This window comes from Phyllobates terribilis, unplaced genomic scaffold (assembly GCF_046119375.1).
Source record: "Phyllobates terribilis strain yellow unplaced genomic scaffold, ASM4611937v1 Scaffold_13__5_contigs__length_258822181, whole genome shotgun sequence".
NCBI lineage: Eukaryota > Metazoa > Chordata > Amphibia > Anura > Dendrobatidae > Phyllobates > Phyllobates terribilis.
Genome location: NW_027362773.1, coordinates 87,641,477 through 87,660,092, shown reverse-complemented (window position 1 = coordinate 87,660,092; position 18,616 = coordinate 87,641,477). Strand labels below are relative to the sequence as shown.

The following is an 18,616-nucleotide window of genomic DNA, read 5'->3' as shown; positions in this document are numbered from 1 at the left end:
TGCTTTGGTCTGATGAGTCCAAATTTGAGATCTTTGGTTCCAACCACCGTGTCTTTATGCGACGCAGAAAAGGTGAACGGATGGACTCTACATGCCTGGTTCCCACCGTGAAGCATGGAGGAGGAGGTGTGATGGTGTGGGGGGGCTTTGCTGGTGACACTGTTGGGGATTTATTCAAAATTGAAGGCATACTGAACCAGCATGGCTACCACAGCATCTTGCAGCGGCATGCTATTCCATCCAGTTTGCGTTTAGTTGGACCATCATTTATTTTTCAACAGGACAATGACCCCAAACACACCTCCAGACTGTGTAAGGGCTATTTGACCAAGAAGGAGAGTGATGGGGGGCTACGCCAGATGACCTGACCTCCACAGTCACCAGACCTGAACCCAATCGAGATGGTTTGGGGTGAGCTGGACCGCAGAGTGAAGGCAAAAGGGCCAACAAGTGCTAAGCATCTCTGGGAACTCCTTCAAGATTGTTGGAAGAGCATTTCCGGTGACTACCTCTTGAAGCTCATCAAGAGAATGCCAAGAGTGTGCAAAGCAGTCATCAAAGCAAAAGGTGGCTACTTTGAAGAACCTAGAATATAAGACATATTTTCAGTTGTTTCACACTTTTTTGTTAAGTATATAATTCCACATGTGTTAATTCATAGTTTTGATGCCTTCAGTGTGAATGTACAATTTTCAAAGTCATGAAAATACAGAAAAAACTTTAAATGAGAAGGTGTGTCCAAACTTTTGGTCAGTACTGTATGTGTGTGTGTGTATGTATATATATATATATATATATATATATATATATATATATATATATATATATATATAATATATATATATATATATATATTCGTTTTGGATAAGTTAGTCTCATCCTGTTTTTTTTGTTCTCTCTGTAGTTGTCACTGGAGCCACTGACGGGATTGGAAAAGCGTATGCAGAAGAGGTAAGAGGCGTCCTGCGCTCACTACCTAGGAACATGTCTGTAGTCGTCGAGGTCTGCGAGGCTGCATTCACAAAAACTGGCGCAAAAAAAAAAAAAATCATCATGTAAAAGTACATTTTCCCTGCAGCGGCCATAACTTACCCTGTCAGGAAGACAACCGCATACAAAAAGGGGAAGATCTGCATGCTGGTGGTCCTGGTGCTGGGGGATTAAAGTGCTCTGCCCCTTTAAGTGTAGTTTTGGCCTGTATTCCATTCCTCTCTAACTTAAAGGTTATGTGTCATCCAAAAATGACCTATTGTTTACTCTATTAGTTAAGTCGCCCATTTTTTATCTTAAAGGGGCAGTCCAGTGAAAACAAGTTATCGCTTATATGCGGGATATTTGCTGATCGGTAGGAGACCGACTACTGGGAACTTCACTGATCAGCAGAATGGGCACTTTTTGGTTTTTTATTTTTTTATTTACACCGTTCACTGTGCATTATTGTTTGGGTCAATACGATCACAGCGATTTATTTAGGGTATTTTCTTATGTTTTACTACTTTTGCACACGAAAAATAATATTTTACAAAACATTTTGTTTTTGCATCGTCATATTCTGAGAGGTGCAACTTTTTTTTTGAGTTTTTTTTACTTTTCTGAAGACTTTGTACAAGGGCTTGATTTTATTTTATTTATTTTTTTTGTGCGGTCTGACATTTTTGTTTCATTTTGTGTTATATTTGATGCTTTGATTGCATGTTTCTTGGGATGCAAGATGACCAAAATGCCACCTCAGATATTTTTATGATTTTAAAAGCTTTTCAATTAAAGGGAATTTGTCAGCAGGTTTTTTCTATGTAATGTGAGAGCAGCCTGATGTAGGGGCAGAGACCCTGATTCCAGCAATGTGTCACTTACTAGGTTGTGTTTTGCTGTTTTAATACAGTCAGTGTTTTATCAGCAGGAGATTATCACTGCAGGACTAGGTGTCTCCTGCCTCCTGGTTCAAGCACACCTCCACCACTGATTAGCAACTTCCTGTCAATATAGAGTGTACACAGAAAACAGCCAATCAGTGGTGTGGGTGGGGTTAAACACAGAAAGCAGCCAATCAGTGGTGTGGGTGGGGTTATGCAGAGCTGAGCATTAGGAGCTCTGCTAGATCAGCAGCAGAAAAAACTGTGATTCTATCACAACTGCTGAGCCCAGTAAACTAAGTGACACATCACTGGAATCAGAATCGCTGTCCCTACTTCATGCTGCTCTCATATTACATAACAAAAACCTGCTGACAGATCCGGTGTAACTTCCCTTGGGGACTTGAACCTGCCATCACTTGTATTCTATGCTACAATACTTAAAGGGGTTGTCCATTACTGAAAATCTCTGCCTAACAGGCACATTTCCCCCATAAAATGAAAAAAAAGATATACAGGTGCTCCTCACAAAGTTAGAATATCATCAAAAAGTTAATTTATTTCTGTTCTTCAATAGAAAAAGTGAACCTCCTATATTATATACAGTCATTACTCACAGAGGGATCTATTTCACGTGTTTATTTCTGTTAATGTTTATGATTATGGCTTACAGCCAATAAAGTCATTTTCTCAATAAATTAGAATAATTACCAATAACACCTGCAAAGGCTTCCTAAGTGTTTAAAAAGGTCCCTTAGTCTGTTTCAGTAGGCTCCACAATCATGGGGAAGACTGCTGACTTGACAGATGTCCAGAAGGCAGTCATTGACACACTCCACAAGGAGGGTAAGCCACAAATGGTCATTGGTAAAGAAGCTGGCTGTTCACAGAGTGCTGTATCCAAGTATATTAATGGAAAGTGGAGTGGAAGGAAAAAGTGTGGTGGAAAAAGGTGCACAAGAAACCGGGATAACCACAGCCTGGAAAGGATTGTTAAGAAAAGACCATTCAAACATTTGGGGGAGATTCACAAGGAGTGGACTGCTGCTGGAGTCATTGCTTCAAGAGCCACCACACACAGACGTATCCAGGACATGCGCTACAAGTGTCACATTCCTTGTGTCAAGCAACTCATGACCAATAGACAACGCCAGAAGCGTCTTACCTGGGCCAAGGAGAAAAAGACCTGGAAAGTTCTCAGTGATCCAAGGTTTTGTTTTCAGATGAGAGTAAATTTTGCATTTCATTTGGAAATCAAGGTCGCAGAGTCTGGAGGAAGAGTGGAGAGGCCACAATCCAAGCTGCTGGAGGTCTAGTGTGAAGTTTCCACAATCAGTGATGGTTTGGGGGGCCATGTCATCTGCTGGTGGAGGTCCACTGTGTTTTATCAAGACCAAAGTCAGCGCAGCCGTCTACCAGGACATTTTAGAGCCCTTCATGCTTTCCTCTGCCGACAAGCTTTATGGAGATGGAAATGTCATTCTCCAGCAGGACTTGGCCCCTGTCCACACGGCCAAAAGTACCAATACCTGGTTTACACACAACAGTATCACTGTGCTTGATTGTCAGCAAACTCGCCTGACCTTAACCCCATAGAGAATCTATTATAGAGAATCTATGGGGTATTGTCAAGAGGAAGATGAGAGACACCAGACCCCACAATGCAGACGAGCTGAAGGCTGCTATCAAAGCCACCTGGGCTTCCATAACACCTCAGCAGTGCCACAGGCTGATCGCCTCCATGCCACATTGCCGCATTAATGCAGTAATTGATGCACAAGGAGCCGACCAAGTATTGAGGGCATTTACTGAACATACATTTCAGTAGGATAACATTGCGGATTTTAAAAACATTTTTCAAGATGTTGTTATAAAGTATTCTAATTTACTGAGATAATGACTTTTGTGTTTTCATTGGCTGTAAGCCATAATCATCAACATCAACAGAAATAAACACGTGAAATAGATCCCTCTGCGTGTAATGACTCTATATAATAGATCCCTCTGCGTGTAATGACTCTATATAATAGATCCCTCTGCGTGTAATGACTCTATATAATAGATCCCTCTGCGTGTAATGACTCTATATAATAGATCCCTCTGCGTGTAATGACTCTATATAATAGATCCCTCTGCGTGTAATGACTCTATATAATAGATCCCTCTGCGTGTAATGACTCTATATAATAGATCCCTCTGCGTGTAATGGCTCTATATAATAGATCCCTCTGCGTGTAATGACTCTATATAATAGATCCCTCTGTGTGTAATTACTCTATATAATAGATCCCTCTGTGTGTAATGACTCTAAATAGATCCCTCTGTGTGTAATGACTCTATATAATAGATCCCTCTGCGTGTAATGACTCTATATAATAGATCCCTCTGCGTGTAATGACTCTATATAATAGATCCCTCTGCGTGTAATGACTCTATATAATAGATCCCTCTGCGTGTAATGACGCTATATAATAGATCCCTCTGTGTGTAATGACTCTATATAATAGATCCCTCTGCGTGTAATGACTCTATATAATAGATCCCTCTGCGTGTAATGACGCTATATAATAGATCCCTCTGCGTGTAATGACTCTATATAATAGATCCCTCTGCGTGTAATGACGCTATATAATAGATCCCTCTGCGTGTAATGACGCTATATAATAGATACCTCTGTGTGTAATGACGCTATATAATAGATCCCTCTGCGTGTAATGACTCTATATAATAGATCCCTCTGCGTGTAATGACTCTATATAATAGATCCCTCTGCGTGTAATGACTCTATATAATAGATCCCTATGCGTGTAATGACTCTATATAATAGATCCCTCTGCGTGTAATGACTCTATATAATAGATCCCTCTGTGTGTAATGACTCTATATAATAGATCCCTCTGTGTGTAATGACTCTATATAATAGATCCCTCTGTGTGTAATGACTCTATATAATAGATCCCTCTGTGTGTAATGACTCTATATAATAGATCCCTCTGTGTGTAATGACTCTATATAATAGATCCCTCTGTGTGTAATGACTCTATATAATAGATCCCTCTGTGTGTAATGACTCTATATAATAGATCCCTCTGTGTGTAATGACTCTATATAATAGATCCCTCTGTGTGTAATGACTCTATATAATAGATCCCTCTGTGTGTAATGACTCTATATAATAGATCCCTCTGTGTGTAATGACTCTATATAATAGATCCCTCTGTGTGTAATGACTCTATATAATAGATCCCTCTGTGTGTAATGACTCTATATAATATAGGAGTTGCACTTTTTGTATTGAACTGAAATAAATTAACTTTTTGATATTCTAATTTTGTGAGAAGAACCTGTACTTCTCACCGGCGAGGAGTCTCCTGATGGTCGCAGGACACTTCTATGTTAAGTCACCACTGCAGCCTATAAGCGGCTGTTGATCGGCTGCAGCCGCCAGAGTGTAATACTATGTTTGTTTGTTTTTATTTTATAAATGTTTTTCTTCTGATGGACACTTAAAGGGTTGTCCACTGATGGGCTGCAGCCTTCTATTTATTTAGCTCTTTTAAAATCTTTTTCTAATTAACTTTCCTTGTAGACTTGAGCTTTCAGTCACTCATACTACATATACTACAATAATTAAACTGGTTGTTCACTACTGGAGAACATTAGCTAAATTACCCTCTGTAAGATAAAAATAAGATTTACGGTACTTACCTCCTGGACTGGCGCCGTTCCTCCAATGTCAACACTGAGACCCTCAGTGGTCAAGCGACCTTGACATGGCAAATTTGGAGGAGCAGAGCAGCCCCCTGTCACTGGTAAAACCCCAGATATGAAGATGAAATTTGTAAATTAATTTGAAAAATCCAAACCTTGACCCGTAATATATATATATATTTTTTTTCTTTTTCCTAGTTGGGCCGACGTGGAATGTGCATCGTCCTGATCAGCCGGACCCAGGAGAAGCTGGACGAGGTTGCCAAGTCTATAAGTGAGTCTGCTGAGCATCAGGGAGTGCGGCATTGCCTCTCCTAACACATGAGTGCAGGATCAGACTACAGCTTGTAGTCTGTGACCATGGAGATACAGTGGGTACGGAAAGTATTCAGACCCCTTTAAATTTTTCGCTCTTTGTTTCATTGCAGCCATTTGGTAAATTCTAAAAAGTTCATTTTTTTCTCATTAAAGTACACTCTGCTCCCCATCTTGACTGAAAAAAACAGAAATGTAGAAATTTTTGAAAATTTATTAAAAAAGAAAAACTGAAATATCACATGGTCATAAGTATTCAGAACCTTTGCTCAGACCCTCATATTTAAGTCACATGCTGTCCATTTCCTTGTGATCCTCCTTGAGATGGTCTTTCATTGGAGTCCAGCTGTGGTTAATTAAACTGATAGGACTTGATTTGGAAAGGCACACACCTGTCTATATAAGACCCCACAGCTCACAGTGCATGTCAGACCAAATGAGAATCATGAGCTCAAAGGAACTGCCCAAGGAGCTCAGAGACAGAATTGTGGCAAGGCACAGATCTGGCCAAGGTTACAAAAGAATTTCTGCATTACTCAAGGTTCTTAAGAGCACAGTGGCCTCCATAATCCTTAAATGGAAGAAGTTTGGGACTACCAGAAGGCTTCCTAGACCTGGCCATCCAGCCAAACTGAGCAATCGTGTGAGAAATGCCTTGGTGAGAGAGGTAAAGAAGAACCCCAAGATCACTGTGGCTGAGCTCCAGAGATGCAGTAGGGAGATGGAGAAAGTTCCACAAAGTCAACTATCACTGCAGCCCTCCACCAGTCGGGCCTTTATGGCAGAGTGGCCCGACGGAAGCCTCTCCTCAGTGCAAGACATATGAAAGCCTACATAGTTTGCTGAAAAACACATGAAGGACTCCCAGACTATGAGAAATAAGATTCTCTGGTCTGATGAGACGAAGATAGAACTTTTTGGTGATAATTAGAAGTGGTATGTGTGGAGAAAACCAGGCACTGCTCATCACCTGCCCAATACAATCCCAGCAGTGAAACATGGTGGGGGCAGCATCATGCTATGGGGGTGTTTTTCAGCTTCAGGGACAGGAAGACTTGTTGCAATTGAAGGAAACATGAATGGGGCCAAGTACATAGATATCCTGGATGGAAACCTCTTCCAGAATGCTCTGGACCTCAGACTTGGCCGAAGGTTCACCTTCCAACAAGACACTGACCCTAAGCACACAGCTAAAATAACAAAGGAGTGGCTTCAGAACAACTCTGTGACCATTCTTTACTGGTCCAGCCAGAGCCCTGACCTAGTGTGTGTGAATTTGGGGTGCACGGTGTAATTGCTGATATTATTTGCCCACCATATAAGCTTCTGCCTGACACATTCCCATCAGTGTGATTGCTATTGTGTAAGTCAGCTGAAAGTTATTGACTGCAGGAAGAGGAGAATCTCCCCCCAGGACGCAGCGCGTGACCGGTCCCCCCCTCTGATCCCGTAGGTGGATGGACAGTTTTCTGGACAGTCTTCCTTTAGCAAATCTGCTGTGGCCGGTAACATCCAATATCCTTTCCGCCGGCCTCTTCCAGGATCCCAGATGCATCCCTACGGTTGGTCCTGAGTCATCACAAGATTGCGCACTCCCCTGTACATGGTAAAGGGACAGCGCTGCACAATTACTCATTTTTGCTTTTTTTTTTTTTTATTTGGAGACTTATTCATACAATTTCCTAATGTTTCTGAAGGTCCTGACTATGCTGCGGCAGAGCTTCTCACACCAGCCTGTTCATCCCAAGCTTCCGGGTTCATGAACAGAATTCCAGAACTACAGTAGAGACTGACATGTCACGAAGAAAAAAAAAAGGGTGATTTTAAACTTGTATAAAATTTTTATTTTTTTTTAAAGTATATATAATTTCATTTTGCAGCTACATTTTTTCCATATTTCTTAGTTCCCTTCAGGAACTTGAACCTGCGATAATTTGATCAGAAGGCTGCAGAAAACACTTCCAAAAAAAAGAAAACTCTCCCGATAATTCCAGAAAGGAGCTTGTTTCCATTAAAAAACATGTAAATAAAAAAATAATAGGTGCATTATTCCTGTGCCACAGTGTTTAGAAGGTGGTCCTAGTGGTCACCCACCCATCGTTCGATTCAATATTGAATCCCCCTTTAAAGGGAGTTTTCCCATCTCTTAAAGGGATGGCATACCGCTAGCACTTTATGATTAGCGGGGGGTCCCCACCGATCCGGAGAATGAGGGGGACACAGCGCTGGTGTAGTGCTGTGCATCTTTAATGAGGGTCTGACTTTTGGGGTCCAGATGATGCGATCGTTTTGTAAGATGAAGGGTGTTCAGAGCGGTGAGCACAATCTGTACCGATGTCGTCACTGACGAGGAACGGACCCAGCTAGTTTAGAAACCTCGCTAAGTAACCTTTGACTTATTCCCGCTTCAGATCTAGCTGCGTCTGCCCCTTTAAGAAGTGCACATTTAATCGAAGCCCCCGAGCCTCTGATCCCTATTTCTGCATGAATGGAGCACACAATGCTCCCGCCTGCTTTATTCTGAATGAAGAGGGGCATGATGGGAGAGCGGGAAGCTTTTGCCCTCATTTTTTTTTTTTTAATGAATGATTGAAAAAAAAAGGAAAAGCAACAAGACTGGATAATCTGTCCGTGCCCAGAACTTCATGATTCCAGAAGCTGTATGACATCTGCAGGAAGGGACCCTGCAAATCCCATAAATCAGCGCTGCCGCCGCTGATCCAGATTTACTGAACGCTCAATGAAATTGCTTTACTATTTATAATGCGCCCTGGACACACACGACGCGCACACGTGCGGCGTACCAAAGTGGATTTTACACAAGAAATTACATATAGCAACTCGCAAATATATTTAACTTTTTTAATTGGAAGTGACAATACAAACTCCTTTAGAATATTCCTCCACCATTAAAAGTCATAGTTATTGCATAGGTCATGAAAAATGAGCAACGTTTGCACTGTACACACTGGTCCAATGAAGAGTTATGACATTTGCTTCCATAGTATGGCGCCACCTGGTGTACATAGTGTATAGCAAAGTGCACGTCCACCTAATGAGATGAGTGCGGGTGGTCGCACATGCTCAGTCACTCTCCGCACAGACAGGTCGCTGTATAGTGATGCCAGAAATTGACTTTTTACCTGCTTCTCAGGGAAGGAGCAGCGCCTTAGCTCTTTGTGGGGGTATAGCTGAGAAAACGCCACGTGCAGGAAAAATAAGAAAGGGACTATGTCAGCTGCCAGAGGGGGCAGGAGACTGATTCTGGTTGGATCCCATACTCTGCAGCATCAAGGAAGTAAAAAGATTCTGAAAATTCTCAGGTCCATAAGGAGTTAACCATGGTCTGTTAATATGTTACTGTATATTTCCCCCAAGACAAATACAACTCATCTGTGGGAAAAAAAAAGTCCTTGTCAGACTGAAAAATTGTCTGGCTCATGGAGTGTTAAAAAAAAAAGTTTTCCCCAAAATAGCCCAGACTGAAGGGGTTAACTATCAGTTTTGATCTTATTGACAAGTTTAATGTAAAATTAAAATTGTATCAATAATAATAATGTTTTTATTTTTTTGTAGATTTTGCTCTGAGCCTTTGTTTTATATGAGGATTACTGAAAAATGTAGGAGTTTGTGATGTTTTGCACTAGAAAACTTATTTTTCTAAATAAACGCATTTCTCTGCTGTTTAACCACTTAAATGCCGCTGTCAGGCTTTCACATTGGTATTTAAGAGGTGCATTATTATTGCATTATGTGACTTTTCTGGACCGCATTCCTCCCGCGATGCCATCGTGGGGTGCCGACTGGTTACGATCGCTCTGTCTGCTTATTAGTCATCGCCATCTGGGTTATTGTCAATGCTGTTATCAAATAGCCAGAGTTTCAAGTCCCCTGTGATAGATAGATATGAGATAGATATAATATATATATATACATACAGTACTGACCAAAAGTTTGGACACACCTTCTGATTTAAAGATTTTTCTGTATTTTCATGACTATGAAAATTGTACATTCACACTGAAGGCATCAAAACGATGAATTAACACATGTGGAATTATATACTTAACAAAAAAGTGTGAAACAACTGAAAATATGTCTTATATTCTAGGTTCTTCAAAGTAGCCACCTTTTGCTTTGATGACTGCTTTGCACACTCTTGGCATTCTCTTGATGAGCTTCAAGAGGTAGTTACTTTCTGATCTGGTCTGTGCACAGTGCATCACTACAGAAAGCAAAGGGTGCTTTTTTTAATAAAACCCCATTATAAAAATGCATGCATCTAAGAAAACAAAAGGGGGACAACCCCATTAATTATGATTGTCATCAATCACCTCTTCTTACCCTACAGCCTTTGCACTTTCTTCCTCGTCTCGTCCCAGACGGCCGTGCACCCCGAGTTTCGTGCCAATCTGGAGACCAAGAGTGTGCAAAGCAGTCATCAAAGCAAAAGGTGACTACTTTGAAGAACCTAGAATATAAGACATATTTTCAGTTGCTTCACACTTTTTTGTTAAGTATATAATTCCACATGTGTTAATTCATAGTTTTGATGCCTTCAGTGTGAATGTACAATTTTGATAGTCATGAAAATACAGAAAAATCTTTAAATGAGAAGGTGTGTCCAAACTATTGGTTTGTACTGTGTACATGTGTGTGTGTGTGTGTGTGTGTGTGTATATATATATATATGTGTGTCTGTGTGTGTATATATGTGTGTATATATATATATATATATATATATATATATATATATATATATATATATATATATATATATATATATATATATATATATATATATATATATATATATATGTGTGTGTGTATATATATATATATTTTTTTTACAAAGCTCTGAATCTTTTTCAGCCACTAAATTATCAAAAGAAGAAACTATCGAAGTTTTGGTATCGCCAAAATCTTACTGACCTGGAGAATCTGGCTACCCAAAAAAAAATAAAAAAAATTAGGAAATTAATAATTTAAAAAAATTATAAATAAAATATATTTGTATTCCCCCTTTTTGAAGGGCTGAGCGTCTTTGGTAATTGTGAATTGTCCTTTTGGATTTTCGCTTTCATGTCTCCTCCCTTGTCAGCAGCCTGTCCGCTGCGCGCGTCAGTACCATCGCTTTCATGTCTCCTCCCTGCTCAGCAGCCTGTCCGCTGCGTGCGTCCGTACCATCGCTTTCACATCTCCTCCCTGGTCAGCTGCCTGTCCGCTGCGTGCGTCCGTACCATCGCCTTCACGTCTCCTCCCTGGTCAGCAGCCTGTCCGCTGCGTGCGTCCGTACCATCGCTTTCATGTCTCCTCCCTGGTCAGCAGCCTGTCCGCTGCGTGCGTCCGTACCATCGCCTTCACGTCTCCTCCCTGGTCAGCAGCCTGTCCACTGCTTGCGTCCGTACCATTGCTTTCACGTCTCCTCCCTGGTCAGCAACCTGTCCGCTGCGTGCGTCCGTACCATCGCTTTCACGTCTCCTCCCTGGTCAGCAGCCTGTCCGATGCGTGCATCCGTACCATTGCTTTCACGTCTCCTCCCTGGTCAGCAACCTGTCCGCTGCGTGCGTCCGTACCATCGCTTTCACGTCTCCTCCCTGGTCAGCAGCCTGTCCTCTGCGTGCGTCCGTACCATCGCTTTCACGTCTCCTCCCTGGTCCGCAGCCTGTCCGCTGCGTGCGTCCGTACCATTGCTTTCACGTCTCCTCTCTGGTCAGCAGCCTGTTCGCTGCATGCGTCCGTACCATCGCTTTCACGTCTCCTCCCTGTTCAGCAGCCTGTCCGCGGCGTGCGTCTGTACCATTGCCTTCATGTCTCCTCCCTGGTCAGCAACCTGTCCGCTGCGTGCGTCCGTACCATCGCTTTCACGTCTCCTCCCTGGTCAGCAGCCTGTCCGATGCGTGCATCCGTACCATTGCTTTCACGTCTCCTCCCTGGTCAGCAACCTGTCCGCTGCGTGCGTCCGTACCATCGCTTTCACGTCTCCTCCCTGGTCAGCAGCCTGTCCTCTGCGTGCGTCCGTACCATCGCTTTCACGTCTCCTCCCTGGTCCGCAGCCTGTCCGCTGCGTGCGTCCGTACCATTGCTTTCACGTCTCCTCTCTGGTCAGCAGCCTGTTCGCTGCATGCGTCCGTACCATCGCTTTCACGTCTCCTCCCTGTTCAGCAGCCTGTCCGCGGCGTGCGTCTGTACCATTGCCTTCATGTCTCCTCCCTGGTCAGCAACCTGTCCGCTGCGTGCGTCCGTACCATCGCTTTCACGTCTCCTCCCTGGTCAGCAGCCTGTCCTCTGCGTGCGTCCGTACCATCGCTTTCACGTCTCCTCCCTGGTCCGCAGCCTGTCCGCTGCGTGCGTCCGTACCATTGCTTTCACGTCTCCTCTCTGGTCAGCAGCCTGTTCGCTGCGTGCGTCCGTACCATCGCTTTCACGTCTCCTCCCTGTTCAGCAGCCTGTCCGCGGCGTGCGTCTGTACCATTGCCTTCATGTCTCCTCCCTGGTCAGCAGCCTGTCCGCTGCGTGCGTCCGTACCATCGCTTTCACGTGTCCTCCCTGGTCAGCAGCCTGTCCGCTGCGTGCGTCCGTACCATCGCTTTCACGTGTCCTCCCTGGTCAGCAGCCTGTCCGCTGCGTGCGTCCGTACCATCGCTTTCATGTCTCCTCCCTGGTCAGCAGCCTGTCCGCTGCGCGCGTCCGTACCACCGCTTTCATGTCTCCTCCCTGGTCAGCAGCCTGTCCGCTGCGCGCGTCCGTACCACCGCTTTCATGTCTCCTCCCTGGTCAGCAGCCTGTCCACTGCTTGCGTCCGTACCATTGCTTTCACGTCTCCTCCCTGGTCAGCAACCTGTCCGCTGCGTGCGTCCGTACCATCGCTTTCACGTCTCCTCCCTGGTCAGCAGCCTGTCCGATGCGTGCGTCCGTACCATTGCTTTCACGTCTCCTCCCTGGTCAGCAACCTGTCCGCTGCGTGCGTCCGTACCATCGCTTTCACGTCTCCTCCCTGGTCAGCAGCCTGTCCTCTGCGTGCGTCCGTACCATCGCTTTCACGTCTCCTCCCTGGTCCGCAGCCTGTCCGCTGCGTGCGTCCGTACCATTGCTTTCACGTCTCCTCTCTGGTCAGCAGCCTGTTCGCTGCGTGCGTCCGTACCATCGCTTTCACGTCTCCTCCCTGTTCAGCAGCCTGTCCGCTGCGTGCGTCTGTACCATTGCCTTCATGTCTCCTCCCTGGTCAGCAGCCTGTCCGCTGCGTGCGTCCGTACCATCGCTTTCATATCTCCTGCCTGGTCAGCAGCCTGTCCGCTGCGTGCGTCCGTACCATCGCTTTCACGTGTCCTCCCTGGTCAGCAGCCTGTCTGCTGCGTGCGTCCGTACCATCGCTTTCACGTCTCCTCCCTGGTCAGCAGCCTGTCCGCTGCGTGCGTCCGTACCATCGCTTTCATGTCTCCTCCCTGGTCAGCAGCCTGTCCGCTGCGCGCGTCCGTACCACCGCTTTCATGTCTCCTCCCTGGTCAGCAGCCTGTCCGCTGCGCGCGTCCGTACCACCGCTTTCATGTCTCCTCCCTGGTCAGCAGCCTGTCCGCTGCGTGCGTCCGTACCATCGCTTTCATGTCTCCTCCCTGGTCAGCAGCCTGTCCGCTGCGTGCCTCCGTACCACCACGGCAACCGTAGTTTGAGGAATGGCTCTGAAAGTACTTTATCCGCCTGAGTGCCCGGAGACGTGTCTGCTGCGTCACAGAGCCCCGGCCCCCCAGGGACTCTGCGGAAGATACATAATGCAGTTTTTGGATTGCTTCGCTGGGGAGAATGGCGGGCCGCGCTCTGCGGGAACACGGAGGCCCAGTTACTTGCCCTAGTTCTGTTCAGCCTCCTGAGAGATCATTGAGGTCACTACAAAGCCATTGCATGGCGGTGACGTGCTGCCCGGAGGTGACATTCACTCCCGACCTCACGCCCGGATCTGTCCGTGGAGCTTCTTTCATTCTCTAGCCTGAATATTGCTAAAATCTGCTATATAGTAAAACGTGGAGCATTTCCAGATCTGACATGTGGTGGACAATAATAATAATAATAATCATTATTGATTTCCCTTTTTAGTACTCGGCAGCTCCCATTTCCAGGCACAGGTACATAGGATAGTCTATGTGCCATCACTGTGTCGTAGGCTGCTTGTAGGACTGCAGGTGCCCGGCCTTCAGTAGCATCATTACCCGAGTGAACGCGTCACACCCCTCCGATATTGTCAAGCTTTGCTGCTTAAATACTCTGCGCTTTTAATATTATCTGGTCCTTCAAACCTCACACTTGATGCCATTTTGCATAACCCTGTACTCACAAAAAATTATATAAGGGGCCCCATCTTCATATAAGACCAGGACAATGTCTTCCTGAAGTACTCTGTGCTCTTGCTACTTCTGACTATCAAAACATAGCCATTGCCCCCCTCTCCCTCCACCACCAAATTATCTGTATGGCCTGATGTAGCACATAGAGCTCTGTGGTGGGGTGTTCCCTGTGTACGGCGGGTCTTGTGGGGCGTTCCTGGTGTACGGCGGCTCTTGTGGGGCGTTCCCGGTATACGGCAGCTCTTGTGGGGCATTCCCTGTACACGGCAGCTCTTGTGGGGCGTTCCTGGTGTACGGCGGCTCTTGTGGGGTGTTCCTGGTGTACAGCAGCTCTTGTGGGGCGTTCCTGGTGTACGGCGGCTCTTGTGGGGTGTTCCCGGTGTACGGCAGCTCTTGTGGGGCGTTCCTGGTGTACGGCGGCTCTTGTGGGGCGTTCCCGGTGTACGGCGGCTCTTGTGGGGCGTTCCCTGTACACGGCAGCTCTTGTGGGGCGTTCCTGGTGTACGGCGGCTCTTGTGGGGTGTTCCCGGTGTACGGCGGCTCTTGTGGGGTGTTCCCGGTGTACGGCGGCTCTTGTGGGGTGTTCCCGGTGTACGGCGGCTCTTGTGGGGTGTTCCCGGTGTACGGCAGCTCTTGTGGGGCGTTCCTGGTGTACGGCGGCTCTTGTGGGGCGTTCCCTGTACACGGCAGTTCTTGTGGGGCGTTCCTGGTGTACAGCGGCTCTTGTGGGGCGTTCCCGGTGTACGGCAGCTCTTGTGGGGCGTTCCCTGTACACGGCAGCTCTTGTGGGGCGTTCCCTGTACACGGCAGCTCTTGTGGGGCGTTCCCTGTACACGGCAGCTCTTGTGGGGCGTTCCCGGTATACGGCGGCTCTTGTGGGGTGTTCCCGGTATACGGCGGCTCTTGTGGGGTGTTCCCGGTATACGGCGGCTCTTGTGGGGTGTTCCCGGTATACGGCGGCTCTTGTGGGGCGTTCCCGGTATACGGCGGCTCTTGTGGGGCGTTCCCTGTACACGGCGGCTCTTGTGGGGCCGTCCCCGGTATACGGCAGCTCTTGTGGGGCGTTCCCTGTACACGGAAGCTCTTGTGGGGTGTCCCCGGTGTACGGCAGCTCTTGTGGGGTGTCCACGGTATACGGCAGCTCTTGTGGGGGTAGGGCTGTCCCGGGGATGCGCCGGCTCTTGCAGGGTTTTCCGTGTAGTAAAGGCTAGTCAGTCTGGTCCGATCCCACAGGAGGGCGGCCATAGTATATATTACTGATGAGGTTTCTGTTGGTGTTGATAGGGCGGTATTAGACCGTGCAGCTCTTTGGGGCTTTGTCATGTTTTAGAGCGACTGTGCTGACCCCGGCCCACCATGGACAGCTCCTACAATGGTCACGTATTCCTCAGACCTGGACCATGGAGGCAGGCGGCCGGGTCGGACGCTTTGTTTCCTTTTCCATCATGTGGACGGCACTTACCTGGGGAAGAGATGGCACCTGGACGCTCTGTGGGACGAAGACGGCGGAGGCCGTGTGATGGGGCAACGACCTGCTGGGTGATGGCAGGGCCACGTACAGAACACGTGCGCTCACTAATGGCCTCTTCAGCAGGATCGTGCCCCGGCCAGAAATGGAGGAAGGTAACCAGGAGATCATCTGTGGGACATGCTGGAGTCCGATCCATGGAGGCCGCACAGTAAGGATGACCCCTGCGATGTCCGCCGGGGGCCGTAGTGCTCTGGCTGCTCGGTGTGCACGTATATATTTCCTGCACTCCCTGACCATAAGGGGGGGTCTCTGATTAACCTTTCCCTCCATGGAGACCTGCAGGGGTTTAATCGTGTATGAAGCTCGGTCTTTGCTTCACCAAACCCCCGAGACTCCCCGAGAATGATTACATGGAAAACCTGTGCGCTGGGCGAGCGGCAGCGGCACGATCAGCGAGCGGTGAGTCACGGTGCAGCAGACGCTGTCCTCACATACCCCGTGTCCTTACAGATACAAATATTCTTATCCTTTTTTTTTTCCCCTTCGTCTTTAATTATTATTATATATTTTTTTTCATTCAAGCAGCCATCTGGCCGTCAGGACTCGTATGTCATTCATGTTTTATGCCGGGATTTAGTGGCCGCACTTTAATGAATGACTGATCTAGCGCGTGCCTCTTGTGCCGTCTGTATAGGGGTCAGTCATGGTTACAAAGCTACGGCCACTTAAAGGTATCATCCAGCCATAAATATCTAATTGACTATCAAACCGTGAGCACACGGCGGCCGGCATACACAAGGGAAGACCTGGAAGTCTATGGAGTCTGGAGGAACTGGACGGATTCCATTGACTTCTATGGGAGGATAACTGGCATCTGTGTTTACGGGCCCTCTCTCATACACAGGATGTGTGCATTCACCCTGCGGGGAGCAAACGGAGGCCCACAGGACTCTCTTGGCCTCTGTATTGTAATTGTGTTACTGCCTGGTGCATAGTAAACTTTTTTTTTTTTTTTAATCTTTTGGGCACAGGCCCATAGTCTGGGAAGCCTTTGATGTATACGCTTGGAGATTCTCTCTGCTTCATTCCTGAAATACTCTGTGCTGCAGCTACTTCCATTTTCTGCAAGGACAGTCTGTGGTCCAGAGCTGCTACGTGCCGCAGTGAGGACCCCTCCATTACTGTCTGTTGGGGGCCATAATGTGTGTGGGGGCTGTAGGGTCCGGACACAACCTTGTATGTGAGTATAGGATGGCATTAGGAGACCAGTGTTGGCCGCCTTACCTGTCACCTCACAGTATTGTCCATGTTATGAAATCCATGATACTTGCACTTTATAGATTGGATGGAGGGGGATCGGCCCCTCATCCGTGTGATCGAGCGGTCACACAGCGTCTCCCCACCTGGACGACCTGTCCGGTTTGACAATGTACCGACAACCCTGCCGGGAAATGAAACACTTGCTGCCAGGTCTCCCCCCAGATTATGGCTGATTGCTGGGGGTCCCAAAAAAGGGAATACTATATGATCAGATGATTATCAAGGGACTTTACTAGCGAGTCAGGGAACCCCATCTTTAATACACTACTTTTTTTTTCTTTTCCAGGAGAGAAATTTAAAGTGGAGACCAAGGTGATCGCCGCAGATTTTGGGAACCCCGCAGGAATCTACGACCGCATTGAGGTGGGACTGAAGGGTCTGGAGATCGGGGTCTTGGGTAAGTGACTGATAGGAGGTGTAACAGGCGAGGATGAGTGTGATCGACCCGACGTTGGTTTTACCATTCCTGGACGACCCTCAATGCACCTGGTAGCGGGTGACTGATTATCTCAGGAGTTTATATGAATTCATTGTACACCAAAATAATCTACAACTTTTTTTTTGCCAAAAAACAAACCTTTTGGAGATCATAGGTGGGATTCCTCCGTGTGACGTACTCGCTGTACATAATGTCCTTGTCATAAAGCTGCGGTTTCTACCACCTCGGCACTTTGCATTCATGTCCATGACTAGCGGTAATAATAATACCGTCAGGTCATGTAACTACACCGGCTGAGGCTTGGTGGTCCACCTTAAGTATCGGACCCCGGGGCTGTGAGCTAATCTGTGTAATAGGATGTATTGGGGTGTAGCCCGATCACTCTTTGGGGGGTACATGTAAGTTAAATCAATAAGTTCTTCACCGTGACTCCTAGAGGCGCATTCAGCCGCCGTCCCGCAGCCGGATCCCTCCGTCGCTGCCGATTTACTGTCCGTTTTGCATTTGTGCACTCATTCAGCTTTGGGGAATCGTCTGGTGAGTTCAGATCATCTGGCAGCGAGCGTCTCCATCCTGCGGAAAAAAGGCTTCTCTGCTCCTTGGTGTTTGCTGCCATCTAGTGTCCGCAGTGTGTACGTGCGCGGACAATACTGGGGGGGATACAACATAGGAGAGTGCAATCCCCCTTCTCGGAGAGGGAGGCACAGCCATTGCTTGCAATGGGCTTCTCGGGTTTTGGGTCCATTTAATCAGGGCCTTCAGGTCCCGGGATTTTAGTTAAACGCTCCTTAATGATGCATATAAAAATGGGGGCACCTAATTCAGGGGTAAATAAAAGGAATATTGGCCCCCAATATCATCCCCAACATTACGTGCTCTAAAGGCAAAAAGAGAGGAACCTGATCTCAACATTGATGTCTCTGCCAGGTGTATTGTGATATCAGATGAAGGTCTGCAGGCAAAAATACACATGGGGCAGATGGAGAAGGATTTCTGCTGACCATCAATATGGAAGATGTCAGGAAAATAAAGATCAGGCATGTTGGATTTCAACATGCCCAATCCTTAAGAGGGGTTTGGAGGGTGGGACAGATGTCTGTAGGTCATGGAGGGGGCTGAGGGGGGTCTGGCAGCAGCTTACTCCTCTCTTCCTATTGAGAACACATGA

At 46.8% G+C, this 18,616-nt stretch overlaps 1 protein-coding gene across 1 annotated transcript in view; it reads left to right on the top strand.

The window, feature by feature from the left end:
* Positions 1-18,616, top strand: part of HSD17B12 (hydroxysteroid 17-beta dehydrogenase 12) — a 116,266-nt gene that overhangs the window by 76,103 nt on the left and 21,547 nt on the right. The window contains exons 2-4 of the mRNA XM_073658168.1: positions 905-951; positions 5,763-5,838; positions 17,296-17,406. Coding sequence (XP_073514269.1) covers positions 905-951; positions 5,763-5,838; positions 17,296-17,406 — 234 coding nt within the window. The remainder of the gene's footprint in view (positions 1-904; positions 952-5,762; positions 5,839-17,295; positions 17,407-18,616) is intronic.